At 41.8% G+C, this 17288-nt stretch overlaps 1 protein-coding gene across 5 annotated transcripts in view; it reads left to right on the top strand.

Moving 5' to 3' along the window:
• The window catches only part of CACNA2D3 (calcium voltage-gated channel auxiliary subunit alpha2delta 3), a 903838-nt gene that overhangs the window by 648283 nt on the left and 238267 nt on the right, over positions 1 to 17288 (top strand). For 4 of the 5 annotated variants that reach the window (XM_061396642.1, XM_061396640.1, XM_061396643.1 and 1 more), the window contains one exon: positions 14674 to 14691. The exons of the other annotated variant lie outside the window; for it this stretch is intronic. In XM_061396642.1, coding sequence (XP_061252626.1) covers positions 14674 to 14691 — 18 coding nt within the window. The remainder of the gene's footprint in view (positions 1 to 14673; positions 14692 to 17288) is intronic. 5 annotated transcript variants of the gene reach the window in all.

Genomic DNA, 17288 nt, shown 5'->3' with positions numbered 1-17288 from the left:
ACCCTGACCTCAAGTATCTTCCTGAGAGAAGAGAGTTATGGGAGCAGATCATCATTTTGGTGATGAAGGGGCCAAAGCCTCTTACAGCCCTGAGCTAGAACCCTGTTGAATGAAGTGGTATCATAATAGGGACTTCTGTCTAGATCAGGGTGTGCAGTGACTTGCAGATAAAGTAGGTTTATACCTTTGCTCTGCCTCTGCCACCCGCGCTAATCTGTTCAAGTCACTCTCATGAGGTAGTTTTCTCCTTTTAAAACAAGGATCATGATATTTACCATCTGTTACTATTGTTGCTTACTGAACATCCCCAAATATAGTGGTGTGGAACAATAATTTTCATATGCTCTGAATGCTGCGTCAGGAGTCTGGACAGGGAGTATCAAAAATGGCTTACTTACCCTTTACTTCAGGACATCTGGTATCCTAACTGTAAAGTGACTCAATGCTTTCTCTCTCCAGTGCTCTACCTTGCAAATGCCAGCCACCTCAGCCTCTATAAGCTTTGATTCTTTCCCCCTCAATTAGGTGTAACTTCTAATTTCTAATCGTCATTATCTTCCCTGTTCTGGGGTCTTGCAAGACTCCAGGTAATGTATTAGAGTGATCACGAGTCTCACCTTATTGTTTTGCCTTCTTTGAAGAAACAAAGTCAGTGCTGATTATTGACCAATATCAAAGGACATTTGTTTCTTTTTTTGTACTATATCCAGTTATCTTGTTGTTTGTGACAGGAGGGTTAATGCAGTATAAGTTATCCCATTTCAACCGCAGTAGAAAAATAGAAATAAGAGATGACATGAATATTAGTTTGTTTTACCTTTAAGACTATTTAATTAAATTGTTCTATTTATTTATTCATATTCAAGACTAAAAGCATATTGCTTTTAGATTAATTTTACCAAATAATAATGCTTATCTTATAAACATTTAAAGATAATGACAGTTTATTGGATATGGCATTGAGGTAATTTTTATTTAAATATGATACTATACTAAGTCAGTGTAATTGTGAAATAGCCTTTCTTATGCTTCTCTTGATTTCTTTATTATGTTGCCTGACATGTATTCGGTGTGAATGGCAAAATTTTATAGGTCAGTTTTTGGCGTTTGTATTCCTCTAGTTCTTAAGTGGAGAGGCAACGGCACCCCACTCCAGTACTCTTGCCTGGAAAATCCCATGGGCGCAGGAGCCTGGTGGGCTGCAGTCCATGGGGTCGCTGAGGGTCGGACACGACTGAGCGACTTCACTTTCGCTTTTCACTTTCATGCATTGGAGAAGGCAATGGCAACCCACTCCAGTGTTCTTGCAGGAGAATCCCAGGGATGGTGGAGCCTGGTGGGCTGCCAACTTTGGGGTCACACAGAATCGGACACGACTGAAGTGACTTAGCAGCAGCAGCAGCAGCAGTTCTTAAAGATGAACTTGAGAAGTATATTAGGCTCTTTGAGGTTTGAACCAAAGTGGCAGTGATAGAACCTGACTTTCTTAAGTAAGACAAAAACTGTTTTGTAAAATAAAAGGGACAATAAAGGTGCTAGGAAATGAAGATATTCAATGAGTTACTCTGTTTTATGATTTAACTGTAAGTCAGTCAAGACCATGAGAAAAGCTTTCCTGGAAATACACACAGACTTCAGCATTATAGGAACATGTGTTTGGAAAAAAGTACTTAAAGATTGCCAAACGCCAGATTTGGGGGGATGGGGAGCAAGTGTATTTTGAGAGATTAGCAGTCCCAGTATATTAATAGATCTTCTTTTCTAAACATGCAAAAAAGAAGCCTGAAGTAGTATGGTGATCAGTATGTCAGCAGGCTTGATTAGTCGACAAAGCTCTTTTCTACCCTATTAGCAAGCAGGCCACTTCATTTTTATGTTTACTTTATATTCTCTTAATTATGCACTAATAGATTATTCTTAGTTTTTAGAAAAAGACTAATTGGATTATTTGACTTATTAACTCATTTCAAAAACAAACAAACAAACAAACAAAATGGAGTTTAGAGTCAGTCTGTTTTCCTGTCTTTAAAATGTAGGTGATTGTATTTGGCCTCTACAGTGGTCTTGAGGATTTTTCCTGAGGACACATTCAGAGCACTTAGCCCTGGTTTAGCATAAATGCTCAGCCTGTACCTGCTCTCATTGTTAGTGAAGAGGATCCAATCTTGACTTGAGAAGTGCTTATATGCAAAAAGAGAGCCAATATTATTCAACAGGTGGCTGTGGCCATTCTTTGTGCAGGTAAACATAAAAATATGTACTGATGGGCTAAGGTGAGAGCAATATATAAGAAAAAGAAAATTTGCATAGAAATAAACTTCTCATAGACTAGAATCACAGAGCTGGGGGTTTCCTGAAGAATCCCCTAACAGTATCATCACAGGTTCAACTGTCACCCACAGCTCATACCATTACCCTTTACTGTATCCACTTCTATGAGATACAGGCTTGATGGATGAAAGAACTGTATTATCTCTTGCTTTTACTTAAGAGCTTATTAAGTTTTTCATAGGTGACAGGAAATGGAAAGGACCAAGCTGAACCTTTGAGATAGGGATGGTGGTGGTGGTGGTTTGGTTACTAAGTCGTGTCTGACTTGTGACCCAATGGACTGTAGCCCACCAGGCTGCTCCGTCCATGGGATTCTCCAGGCAAGAACACTCGAGTGGGTTACCATTTCCTTCTCCAAGGGATCTTCCTGGCCCAGGAATTGAACCCGGGTTTCCTGCACTGCAGGCAGATTCTTTACTGACTGAGCTATGAGGGAAGCCCCTGAGATGGAAATAGAGAGAGAAATAAAGATAGAAATAAATCTATCCATGAAATGTATGACTTAACAGATTGGCCACTAAAAAGTATACCATTGACATGGTCTCTCCTTTGTGAGTATGCAGAACACTTGTTTACCTTTATTTCTGGCAGAACATTTGTTTCCTCTCTTTTTTTTTTAATGTTAAATACTGTCTATATACTCTCTCCACTGCAGACATGGAGGGTAACTTGAGATAATTCATTTTGCAATTAATAAAGGATGTGTGTTGAGGGGAGGTTGTCTTTCTTGGGGGCCCGATATTTCTAGTTTAGTTGCTACACAGATTTGTGGTCCAGCAGTTTGGCAGATCCTTGCAAGCTCTCTTGAAGACATCTGTTGAGTGAAGTAATGGTTTCATTGCAGACTCATGAGTTTCATTAATTTTCCTCTGAGGGTTTTGTTTTGTTTGTCTCCTTCTGTGGAGACATCTATTTTGGAGGATTTCAAGTTTTTTGGCTCACCATCTCCACTGGTAAGGCCTCTCTTGGAGGGCCATTCTGGTCATTGATGACTGTTCTGGTTCTCTGAGTCTATGACCTGCCAAACGGCTCTCTACTTTTAGACATCACGGCCCATGTCTCTCCCAGGCGGCTACAGATCCAGGTGGTGGGAGGCTGAAGCAAACTATTAGGACTTTCCTCTGTTGAGCCTGTTGGTACTTCTCTTTCTACATCCCTTTCCTCCCCCGTCCTTCTCAGTACAGTGTCTCCTTATATGGCTCTGAGTTGGCTACAAGTTCATAGTCTCAGAGGAATTACATGACATGCATAAATTATGAAACATTTTCGCAAATTAAGTTTTAATTAAAACCAGCAGCCTAGAATATCCAACTGGAAGCAGTCACAATGTTGAAAAGTGACACTGGTAGGGTGGGAGTTCAGGAGAAGGTCTGAGTGGGTTTGCATCCTGTTCAGATATTTCCAAAATGAATCCTGCAGAAAAGAGCTTCCTTCCCTATCAGATCCTCCTTAATCTACACTGATCCCTGGCCTGCCATGTGGAACAATGTGGTTTCCAAGCAGGAAATATATCCACATCATGGTGGTGGCTTTTTATCTGGACTTTGCCAGATTTCCTTTTGATTCTACCAACCCCGTATTCTCATAGGGAACCAGCAGGGCCTTGGACTTCCCCACATTGCCAGAACTCCAGATAATTTTTCAGCAAAATGGCCACCCATAATAATGCTGAAGAATGACAATTTTAATTAGGAATGTATTTTTCCAGTACAATGCAGGTTCAAGCCTGATGAGAAATGACTTCTTATTGTGAGAATTTTCAGAACTTGGTAACAAGCAAAAATGTCTGGGGCTTTCCCCCAGCTGATAGTCCTCAGCTATATGTAATGTGAGAATTGTTCTAGTCTGCCCATTAATAATCCACATTTTCCATGTCCCCAGAAATATCTGCCATCAAGTGAATAATTTATGCAGGCTTGCTTTTCATCTAATCAGAGCTCTACTGCTGCAAAAAAAGACACTGGATTTTTTCATTCAAAATTAGGTTTGAAAAACCTGACCCTCAGTTATTAGTCTTCATCTTTTCTACTAAATAACCTGAGTATGCTGGTATACAGTGGTCAAGACAGTGTTCTCTGGAAACCTGAAACACAGCAAGCTCTTGACCCTCTAGGCATTTTACAGTTTAATATTTTATCTGCCTTAAACTCTTTTGGAACATGGAAAAGACTCATCCTTATAATCTGTATTTTTAAATTGCTGGGAGATTTTTAAAGATGATAATACTTAGAATGTTGGTTTGGAGTGTTGAAACTGACATTGGAAAGAGAGAATCCCGGTCAGAGTATAAATCAGGAATATGCGGTGCCCTGTGATCAATAATTAAACTTCTTGAAAAGTAGATACTGTATGTAGGATGTTTATTACAGAGTCATCCATTTAGTGACAAGGTGATAGATAGCTAATGATAAGGAATTTGATAAGTAATATTTTTATATTCAAATAATTGAATAATTAACATTAACTGAAATCAACAGTGGATGTTAGTACCATCATTGGTTTTAGATGTTTTCTTTTGCTTGTCTTTGATATCTAATTTCTTGGTCTCCAAAATCACTGAGGACAGTGACTGCAGCCATGGAATTAAAAGACCCTCACTCCTTGGAAGGAAAACTGTGACAAACCTAGACAGCACATTAAAATCAGAGACATCACTTCGCTGAGGTGTTTTTTCCAGTAGTCATGTATGAATGTGAGAGTTGGACCATAAAGAAGGCTGAATGCTTGGAGAATTGATGCTTTCGAACTATGGTGCTGGAGAAGACTCTTGAGAATCTCTCGGACTGCATGGAGATCAAACCAGTCAATCCTAAAGGAAATTAACCCCAACTATTCCTTGGAAGGACTGATGCTGAAGCTGAAGTTCCAAAACTTTGGCCAGCTGATGTGAAAAGCTGACTCATTGGAAAAGACCCTGATGCTGGCAAAAGAAGAGGGGTTGACAAAGGATGAGATGGTTAGATAGCATCACCTATTCAGTGGGCATAAATTTGACCAACCTCCTGGAGATATGGAAGGGCAGGAATGCCTGGAGAGCTGCAGTCCATGGGGTCACAAAGAGTTGGACGTGATGTAGCAACTAAACAATAAGAAACATGCATTTCTTGTGTGATTTTTTTAAGAGACATTTTAAACAACACATTTATTGCAAAGAAGGGTCTTTCGGTCTTTATTTTTCTTGACTTTAAATATGCTGTTGGACAGAAAAATTAATGTTCCATCTGTATCCCAAACTAGATGTTGAGAAATCACTATTAAATTATATATAGTCAGGCAAGATATTACCTAAACTAATAAAAGTAAGATAATTTGGAATACATACATACCATTCTCTTCATGATCTTTCCAACAAGGTTTGAAAAACTTACAGGATATGATAGGAAAATTGGATTGGGTACTTAAAAATTATTTTGAAGTAGAAAAGTCACTTATGTTTATCTTCTTTCATTGATCCTGTTTTTCTTCTTGTCTTCCACCCTGCAGGGTTACCTATCTCTACCTCTGTTCCTATTCTTTCCTCCTCATCCTCCTTCACCACTGTTATGACAAGGTTTTACTAGATAAAGCTGTGGGACTAGGGATTATAGAGGGAGCAACCAAGTGTACACATTTAAGGAGCTAGAGAAAGAATATGGAGCAGTAGGAACAAATTAACACTCAGGAGAAAGCCTGGGGAGGGGGAGATTTTAAGAAGGAGACTCTGAGAGACACCCTTTGTCTTCTGACTTATGCAATATGCTCAGAAAGGCCAAGATAGCTTTTGGTCTTTGGAGAAATACGATGCCCTGTGTGATTTTCCAGGCAATAGTACTGGAGTGGATTGCCATTTCCTTCTCCAAGGCATCTTCCCAACCCAGGGATCAAAGCCGGGTCTCCAGCATCGTAGACAGACACTTTACCGTCTGAGCCACCAGGGAAGTCTTGTCATATACATACCCTTGGAAATCTTTTGAGGAAATTATTGCTGAGTATTTTTTAAGCTGAGCAAATGGTAGGGAATTATTTTGACAAATCTCTTGATTTGTATGAGTAAAATGTAGTTGTGAGTAGCCATGGTTTATGTCTAGAGATGGCTAACTGCAAGTATCTATGGGAATAATGAGAACAACTCAGTTCACTAAGGATGCCCCCACGGCTCATACTGAGCTGGAAGCCTCTAGAAGCCAAATCTCGTGGATGGACATGGGCTCCCATGGCACTGGTGGCGAGTTCTGTCGGTCTCACTGCACTGCCTTCACGTGCTGGCTGCACTCTCAGGCTCCATCTGATGGTCTGTCCCCAGCAGCACATCCTCTCAGACTTTAGTGGAGAGGGGAAAGGGAGGAGGAGAGAAAGATGGAGGTGGTGTAATATTTGGTTACTTCTAGAAAAGTCCTAATTAGACTAGGCGAGGTCACATGTCCACCCTGAGCTAGTTTTGGGGGCCAGTGATGAATTATTTGACTGAGATCTGGGCACTGCCCACATCATGGGACTTGGAGTAGAACCTTACCCTCCTACTAGGGGAACTACTAGGAAAGAAGGAGGTTAACGGTGAGAGCAAAGGGACACACGTCCACCGTAAGAGTCACACACTACCTAAGGACATTTATTCAGGCCTTACCACTTCTTCACGTAACCCACCATGAAGAGGTGATGGCCAGTTGAGAAGATGTGTGATCTCCAGTCTGTGGGTTTATCTGTGGGCCATGAGGCCCTTGTTTAGTAGTATACCTCTCACACACCATCAGGTCGGGGCACTCCTGAGAATTCTAGGGCTCACAAGGTCATGGGGCCTTCCCAGGTGATGCTAGTGGTTAAGAACCCCTCTGTCACTGCAGGAGATGTAAGATGTAACAGACGTGTGTTTGATCCCTGGGTCGGGAAGATCCCCTGGAGGAGGGATGGCAACCAACTCTAGTATTCTTGCCTGGAGAATTCCATGGACAGAGGAGCCACTGAGGGCTACCGTCCCTAGAGTCGCAAAGAATCAGACACAAGTAAAATGTCTTAGTACACATGGACATAAGTGTCTTAGTACATGTGTACATACTATGATTTCTCTGTTGAGAAATTCAGAGCTCAGAGATGATACATTGTTACCTAAATTCTTATGGCTCATAAGACATAAAAGTAGGATTGGAAACCGCATCTCCTAAACTCTAAGGCCCTCCTTCCTTCCTTTCTCTTTCCTTGTTCCTTCCCTGCTGCTACTGCTAAGTCACTTTAGTCATGTCCAACCCTGTGCGACCCCATAGACAGCAGCCCACCAGGCTCCCCCGTCCCTGGGATTCTCCAGGCAAGAACACTGGAGTGGATTGCCATTTCCTTCTCCAATGCATGAAAGTGAAAAGTGAAAGTGAAGTCGCTCAGTCTTGTCCGACTCTTAGCGACCCCATGGATTGCAGCTTAACAGGCTCCTCCGTCCATGGGATTTTCCAGGCAAGAGTACTGGAGTGGGGTGCCATTGCCTTCTCCGGTTCCTTCCCTATCTTCCTCCAAAAAGTACTTCTTCCTGAATTCTTACTAAGGGCCAGGTATGGTACAGGTCTAGTTCCTGGTGATACGATGATGAATAAATTTTTAATTTATGTGGTCCCTAGATGGATCTTGGGTTCTTATGTAGAGAAGTAAAATAATAATAAAGAAGATTATAGAATGCAATAAATCTTAAGACTGGAATAAATAAGATGATTTCATAGAAAGACTACAGGACTTCCCTGTGGCTCAGACAGTAAAGAGTCTGCCTGCAATGTGGGAGACCCAGGTTCAATCCCTGGGCCAGGAAGATCCACTGGAAAAGGAAATGGCAACCCACTCCAGTATTCCTGCCTGGAAAATCTCATGAATGGAGGAGCCTGGTGGGCTACAGTCCATAGGGTCGCTCAGCCACGACTGAGCGACTTCACTTTCACTTTTTCATTTATAGAAAGACTTGGGGTTGAGATAGGAACTGCTGTCAGAGGAGGTGCCTTCAGAGCTGGAATCTAACAGATGGGTAAAAAATAGTGGGCGTCAGGAAATTGAATGGTGGGAGAGCCTCAGCCAATCAGAAGAAAACCAGTTGAAGGCTTTGAGGTGAGTGAGGCTTAGACAGCAGGGCCAGCAAAGCACCGGGATAATACTTTTAGATTGTTCTAGGCGCAGTGTAGAGGAAGGATCAGGGGAAGGAGTATAACTGAGATGGATGAGCAACAAACGTGGCTTAGCGTGGGGTGGCAGACATGGGCGAAAGTGGACAGAACCTCCACCACTGTATCCTAGCTCATCAGAGACCTGCTTCTCATGTAGGTCTTGGAGTTTGAACCAGTGAACAGAACTTCCTCGGATATGTAGAAGAGTAGGAATCTTTACCAACATTGCTTAATGAGGAAGAATGGAGGATTATAAATGTAAACATCATGCACAGAGTGGGGGAGGGGGAAGCGAGCAAACACAGGGAACCTTTGCAGCAAACAAGGATTTGTCACTCATTCATAACAGCCCAGGCAAGGGGCCAGTTTCACAAATGAAATAAACATATGCAGGCTTTTTTCATTTTCTTTTATACAGTTGGCAGAAAAATACTTTATGTCCCATTTGGTCTTTACATATTTCATAGTAAATGTGTTGTTTTGATCAATTGATCTTTAATTGAGTTTTATTTTTGAAAAAAGAGTCCACTCAACTCCAGAAGTCCGTTCAGCTGGAGTGATGAATGTCCCCTCACTTGCCGCTGTGGCTCTTAAGTGGGATTCTGAGATGTAAGTGAAGTAAATGAGAAAAGTTAAAACAAAAACATCCCCTTCCCCTCAGTGCAGGAACTTGGTTTTGAAATACATTTACTTACCATTAGGGACTCAAAGCCCACTAGGATCTCTTCCACTTCTGGTAGGGCTCCTTACAATTGTTTTCCCTGGCTCACCTTAGCATGCAGGTCTCTAAAATTGCCCCACAGTTCGGTCCCTGCACTCACTTCCTGGGTAATCTCGTTTTCAAGCTGTCTATCCTACACCTCTGCTTGCAAGTCCAGGAGACATCCTCAAGTTGTCAGTTTTAGACAAAACAGAACCTTTTTTTTTCCCCCTCAAATATGCTTCTCAAACAGTTTTCATCTTCTCATTAAGGCTCTATTTTTTAATTTACCTGGCCCAAAGGTCTTAGATGCAACCTTGATGTCTCTCCTTCTCTCATATTATCAGCCAGTCCATCATCCCACGTCTCAGACAGATCTAGAATCAGACCACTGCCTGCTGCCTCCACTACCAGCACTAACTCTTTCATCTCTCATTCAGATTATTCAGCAGTCTTCTCACTGGCCTCCCCACTCAAACACTATCTTTGCTGCTCTCTGGTTATGTGACCTTGTAGTTTCATGGAAAACTGGGGTGAAAATAGAACTTACCTAATAAAGTTTCCGTGAGTTTTCAGTAAAGAGTCAGACACAACTGAGCATGCACACAAGCAAACACAAAGCACTTAGAATGAGGGATAGTAAGTCATGGCTGTTACAACTGCCATTGCTGCTGTTGTCTACACTGCAGCATGTGGTTTCCATCCAAGACAACCTGATGGCCCAGAATGACGGGTAAAGCGCCAGCAATGACATCTACCTTCCTGGCAGCAGGATAGGAGTCCTTTTAAGGGTACTATCTGGAAAAGCCACACGCATGGCTATCTCACTGACCACAATTGAATCCCACCAAGTTCTAATAGTGTCATTTAGCTAAGCCTGGCTAACAGTTGGGTTTCCATTACCCAAAAAGGGCAGTGTGGCAGTTACTGCAACTAGCAGTTAACTATGCTATGAATAGGCAGTATGTGGTGTGCTGATGACATTTGATATGAGAGGTCAGACGGGGTCTTCTTTGAGACAGTGACAGCCAGGTGACAGTGACAACCAGGTGTTCACTGGACAAGGAGGGAGGGTAGGAGGGAGCATTCTGAAATGAGGGAAGGGCAAGTATGTCTGTGATAGGAGAAGGCAAGGTAAATACTTGTGCTGCATCGTACATCATGGGCTTCTGAGGTGACAGTAGTGGTAAAGAACCTGCCTGCCAATGCAGGAGGCGCGAGATGCAGGTTCAATCCCTGGATCAGGAAGTTTCCCTGGAGGAGGGCATGGCAACCCACGCCAGGATTCCTGCCTGGAGAATCCCATGGACAGAGGATCCTGGCAGGCTACAGTCCATAGGGTCTCAAAGAGTTGGACATGACTGAAGTGACTTGGCCAGCACACATACATCATACACCACATGCTGCGAAGCATGGTAGGCTACATTCTCCATCCAGACTTTTCTGTAAGGAGTGGTGCCAGAATTTCTCATTCCCCCTTCCTTATATGGGGGACTCCCAGATGGAGTGGCCTGAGAGGCCCCCCCAGATCTTGGGTTGGTGCTAACACCTTTGGTCTGCATGAGAAGCAAAACTTTGAGCCTGACAGTTAAAGCAGAAGTGAGGCCTGCAGAGAGATATGACTTTGAGTTGACTTTCAGCTCTGGCATTTCCTGACTGGGTGACACTGGCAAAGTTCTTAGCCATACTAAGTATTCTCTATTTCCTCATCTATGAGACTGATACTAACATATAACCCATATATATATAACATATATATAACATATAACATATAACTAACATATAACCCAAAGCTTTGGGGACCAAAGCTGCTCAAGATGTAAAGTGCTTAGCCAAGTACTGCTGCATTGAGAGTGGTCACTCAAGAGAGGCTGTTTCTGTTACTCTCCCTTTATCTCTGTCACTCTCTTGAATGACACATTCTCAGTCTTTCCGGATTTGAATGTGAAGTGTTCTACAAATGCATTCCACATCCCAAGAATTTTCCCTGGGAATGTGCGAACCTACCATATACTATAACTTCTTTCTTTCTTTATGCTTCCTTTAAAAACGTGACTAGCGGATGTGAATAGTTGGTTATAAAGTCATACAGTTAAGGGGCATTTGGTCTGAAGGAATCTGAAGCTGCTTGTGCAGATCCTGATGTATTAATAGTAAGTGAAGAAACAGACATAGGGAGGTGGAGCCTGGTTGACAATGCCTGACAAAGTGACTTTGGAGAAGAAGAGGTCTTGAGAAAGAGAAGTTGCCTTGCCTCAGGCTGAGTGATGATGGGAAATTCCCGGGCTAGTTTTTTGCACATCCATGGGTCAGTGAGACAATGTGCATATCTGCAGATGTCTGTATCAAGGGTATGGGGATTATCCTCTGGCATAAATATTCCTTTTTCTCTTGTAAGCCATTGTCTTGGATTATCAACGTGGTGTATGTGTTTGTGAAGGTGTAGACTGCAGTCAGTTAACCCAGTTGTCTTTTCCTGGCATCCACCCTGGACATACCCGAGTAATAAGGTACTTTCTTTAACCAGGTGGGCACCAGTCACAGTCACAGAGAAATGCGTAGAGACTGCCATACAGGGCAGGTTCCCTCATGTCCTCAAGGAGCTTGTGAACTAGCAGAGGAGAGACATTAAGCTAACTACATAGATATTGCAGATATTCTCTGAACTACAAAGAAAAAGTACAATGAGACCTTTAGAGACCATTGTGTCCCAGAGTATCCTTTGCTGTTCCTTGTTTTTTGAGCCCACTACAGACATTGCTAATTGGTTATAACATTCTTTCCATAAAATATAACTTCAAAATCTCTCTCAACATGGCCCTATGGAAATACATTACCAATCTGTCAGACGTGACTCTTGAAGCTAATCTTTTTTGCCGTCTAAGAACTGGCCCATTCTCCAGCCCTCCCTGGATCATCCATTTATACAGATAAGCACTCTGACCAAAGGCTAAAATGCATGTGCCTCAGGACTCCAGCTAGAGGCTGAGGGAGTCTAGTGTCCCACTGGTCTGGCTCCTGGGTCAGAGCACTGCACACTGTGAATGTTGCAGGAACCGTGTGTCATCAAGAGCGTGGACTCCCAGTCAGTAGCATCTGCAGCTGCCAGGGAGCCCATCTCAATTTGCTGTGTTCTATTCTGAGGCTTCTTTTCCAAGGTCCAACCTGTGTGTGGCATTGCAGGCTATAATTTATGTTATTTAAAAGCTCTGGTAGGAAAGTTGTTCTTTGTTCTCATGAATTATTTCTTAAGGAAAATATATGTTTTGTGGAGAACTTGAGGGCAGCCTCAAACTGAGGACATCACCACAAAAACTTGGTCTCTCATTTTCCTGCCCAGGATTTCTTCTCTTGTGCTTAAATGGGTGACTCAAAATGAAGAGTTTCCTGCTCCACCAAGATAAACCTGAGAGAGGGAGAGAAAGGGCAGCTCTCATTTTTAAGAGGCCTGTCAAGTCCCACGATTTGTGCAGGCCTTGACTTTGGTATTTAATTCATCAAACAGTTATAATTCTCATCACTGTCCAATGCATTTCATATCATCTGTGATTCAACACAGATTCTTTCCTAAGGAAGCATACATCTGTCATGCTATTAATGTTTGCATTTCCAAAGTTTCTTTTATGTTGTGAAAAGATATTTAATATTTAAGACTCTTATTTAAGTGACTCTTCATTTTAGGCTCAATTTCTCACCTCTTGATACATTTCTGCACTCTTGAGAAGTGCTGGAGAAACATGTGAGCTTCCTTTTTAATAGTGGCAGCTATAAGTAGGAGGAAGGAATCAAGAAATCATGCTCGTATTTCTGTCTTCCTAAATTGAGAGACCTTTCAGCATGAAAGTGCTTGGAAATTGATTGTTGGGCGGGTGGGGTCTGCCTTTTGAGGACATTCTCTGGACCATTCTGGAGCATCTATGAGATACAAGACACCTTGTTGGTTTGAGTTTATCCCTTCGATCTTTTATTGGGCTCCATCCACGGGGCAGGGCCATATGATAGGTTCAAGAAAGCCCCAGTCTTAGTGTCTGTGAAGACAGAGTATTCTTCACAGGGACAAAAGAATGGGAAAGGCAGGAAGGAGGTTCAGACCATAGGATGCCTGGTTTCGTTATCTTTCATATTCTGGCAGTTCCAGTGTTACAAACTCTAGAGACATAGAGAGTTTGTTGTCATAATTCCCAAGTGTTTGTGGCCATTTTTAACATGTGAGTTGAATTGAATTTGTACATTCTAAAGTCAAATGGACAGAGAAGCCTGGTGTGCTGCAGTATTTGGGGTCGCAGAGTCGGACACAACTGAACAACTGAACTGACTGAAAGTCAGATACCTGCCCCTCTTCAAATTTACTTTCTATGGAACATCATATAATTACATAATGTCTCAATGTCATTGTATTTCTCACCTGTAAAATGAGGATAATAAAGAGAACCTAGTATTGGGTTATTGTGACTTAGGGGGGTGATGCAAATAAAGGTCTTAACACTGTGCCGGCTGACAAGTTCACACTTGATAAAGTTCACACTTGTTAGTCTCTATGAAAAGACTTGAAAATGATGTAATTCTTACATTTGGTATTTAATATATGGATAATGTTAATTCCATTCCAGATTAGAAAATTGCTTTTCAAAACACTGCACGCTGTAATGGCAATTACAAACACCATGACACTAAACCACAGCTTAAAAGTCTCACTGTAGAAAAATAGATAAATATGTCTCCTAAGTATTCAATCTTTTCCCACATACCTATAATCTCAGTCCCTTCCCTGTGCTGTTGGCATAGCTATTATGTCTTATTTTATTTATTGACTGACTGCCTTTTCATTGTTCTTAGAGTATCAGCCTTACTTTATATGCATGGATTCTTGTGCATGCTTCCTTAACCAGCAATAAAGGGAACAGTTACTGTGCTGCAAAGCAAGAAAAACTGGCTTTAAATTAAGTGACGTTCTTCAAATGGTCTTGCCTCTGTGTACAGCAGAGCGTCTCAGCTTTGGCACGGTGGGCGTATGGGCCGTGTAATTCTACCACTACATATGGTAGTGGGGGCTGTTCTATGCATTCTAGGAAGTTTAGCAGAATGCCTGGTCTCTACCCACCAGAGGCCATTAGCTCTTATTCCCTCCCCTGCCCCAAGTTTTGACAGCCCCACATATCTCTGGACAGTCCTCAGCAATGGGGAACTGTTGGCATACAGGAAGAAGGAACTGCTCTCTGTTCCTATGGAAGCACTTTCATAGTGCTTTTGATCACCAGACAGAAGAACCTCAGGTCCAGCTTTGCAGAAGGCTACCTACCCAATACACGCACTGTCAAAGTCACAGATTATCTCTTGACACTAAGACTTAAGGTAGCAGGTGAAATAATCAACACCATAACTTTATGTGGGGAAATGACTTGGCTTTGGTTGTTATTTTCCTCCCCATTTTGGACCTTCCATTTGCCAATGACAGCCAAATGAAGTTTTACAGTTAATCTTCACTTCTTATATAATGATTTTTTTTTCTTTTTTCTCCTTATTTTTCAGCTCCCTCAGGCACAAAAGGTAAAACTCTTTTCCATCACATTCCAGTCATCCCCAGAACTCACGAATCATGCATGCCTCCATGGTCTTGTGCATTCGGTGTTGTTCATGACCAGTGAAATGGTTTTCCTCTTAGGACTTCAGGAGCCTGAAGTTGGACAGGAGCAGAAAGACCCACAGACTTGACTGTCCACTAGCCCTTTGCCAAATGAATCCCACCAGAAAGCCCTTTGGTGGCCATTGGTTTGGGGATGAATCTGTGCTCAACCATTTTGCTAAGAATTCGCAAATAATAGCTGAAGAATAAGTTTGTCACATTCCTTCCAACATAACATTTCAGATTGTCCCTGGGATACTTTCCTCGGGAGATAATGTGAATAATTATTAAGGCCCAGTAATTATTTTAGTTTCTGAGCTCTTAAGCCAAATCCCTAAAACTCCCCTTAAGTTTCATTAATTGAAAAATCAGCAGCTACCTTGCTTGTCTCAATACCCATACCACCCAGAGAGCATTAGAGCAGAGTTCTTGCCAACAGTCAGACCCTTTCACTGATTCTCATTATCTGTCTGAGATGAAGTGGTGCCACCATGTAGAGTGTTTGCTGTCCAGAACGATTACGTGTGGTTGCAGTGCTGGCTTTGTTGTATCATCCATGGCTTGTCACTTCATCCTAAGGACAGTTGTGGCAGAGTACATATCACATGATGCTTGGTGTGTGGTTCCTGTGTATTTCACAAATGCAAGCAAGATTTTCAGACAACAGAGCAATTTCTGGGGCTATGATGTGAGTTGGTTTCAAGAGTTGAGGTAAGGCACCAACTTAATCTGACCCTCCTAAGCTCTCCACTTTGGAGCAGAGATGATTTGGTTTTGTCTCACTAAGATAGCACAACTGCTCTACAAAAGACAGTCTGTTCAGACCATATGGACAACCAGAGGCCTAGAAATCATTACACAGTTACTCAAATACGTTTGAGATATTTAAACAAGGCAAGACGTGCTAGTGTGTGACTTGGCTTGTGGTGATGTTTGATTACACTTCAGTGCCATCACAAAAGGACTGAACACTTCATTAAAAGTTAAAGTATTTGAGTAGAGCAAGAGCTTCCAGGGTAAATATATGGTCAGAATTCCACATTATCTGGAAGGCTTGGCATCTTTGATAGGTTATGCTTGCTTAATTGCCCACATTAGAAATCTCTTTGCAAAGACTTAAACTGAGTATCTAAAAATGGACTGGCCTCAACTTACTGGTACTTATTCATCAAATTTCCACTAATCCATAGACAAAAGCATTCTGTTATAGAAGATTCCTCATGAATTTGAAGTGTCATCAGCCATGGAATTTTAAAACAAAGTTCAAAACAAACCAGCACAGAATATGGTAATAACAAATGTTGCTGGGCCATATGAGTTCTCAATAGCACTTAGCTCATCACTCTTTTCTTCTATCGTCATATCTTGACTCACATTACATGCCCTGCAAAGTGAAGCACATTATTATTTATGGTCATAGAAAGTTCAAAAGTGAGGAAGATGCTCCAGTGGCTTTTCCTCTGTCCCAGAGATGTTATACTGCCCAACAGACTTGTTCTGCAGCCCTGGATGACAAAAAATAACCCTGCCTTCCCTTCCTCACTGTGGCTACAAATTGTCTTCTTTCAATTAAGATAGAGAAAGGTGTTTATTTTAAACAAAAAATTAGAGGGGTCTTGTGTGAAATGATTTCAGAACTCTTTGGATAGTTTCTGGGCAGTTCAGCTCTTGGAGGAGTTTGACTGTAAACCTTGGGGATCTAGGCTGGAAGCTGAGGTGGTTTGAGGAGAGGCACATTGCAGACTGAAAGCATTCCCCTCAGGACCACTGGTCTCAGTAGATGATGTATGAGCATCCCTGCCCCTCACGTTCCTTCCCTTCCCCTCCCCAGTGTTACCAAAGGCTTTTGATAGAAAGTTCTTACAAGCATCAGTTCCCCTCAAATAATTATCTTGCTAATGAATTATCAAGATATGACAAAAGAGCCCAGAAAGAATGTGATGCTTCTCTTGTTTCATTAAAACTGTGTATCACCTGCCTGAATTGCCTAGATGGAGTCAGAAAGAAAGGGAGACTAAATTTGAAACCCCAACAAAGCAAAGGCTTTCAGAAACAATTGTTTTGAGAGATTTCTTCCCGAAGACTTTGACATTACCCATAGATTTCACTCATCCATGTACATGATTATAATTAGTCCCTTCCAAACCCAAGAGTTTGTTGTTCTGCGGGTAAAAGGGAGGTATCTCCAGCTGCTGTGTCTTTGGCCGGCTTTTCACATGAGGTCATGAGTGCATACGTTGAACCATATGGTGTCTACATTTGTGCTGTGTTTTTGTTGGAATCTCTCTTTGAATCATCTGCAACTGTTTTCTCTATAAATATTTTAAATAGTTATGTCTCTGTAAACATGCTTATTTTAATCTCTTGGCTGATCTACAACTAAAAATGTCCCATTTGGATATCCCTCTTATGTGTAGCAGTAATTAATGATTGTTGTCTATAAATTATCATTTTTGTGATTCTAATAATTTGAGAGTTTTCCAAATATTCTAACCCTTTTGGCTATTTTCTAGAACAATGG

The sequence above is a fragment of the Bos javanicus genome, chromosome 22 (assembly GCF_032452875.1).
Source record: "Bos javanicus breed banteng chromosome 22, ARS-OSU_banteng_1.0, whole genome shotgun sequence".
NCBI classification, from domain to species: Eukaryota; Metazoa; Chordata; class Mammalia; order Artiodactyla; family Bovidae; genus Bos; species Bos javanicus.
Note: the sequence above shows the minus strand (reverse complement) of the source record. Positions and strands in the feature narration are given on the sequence as shown.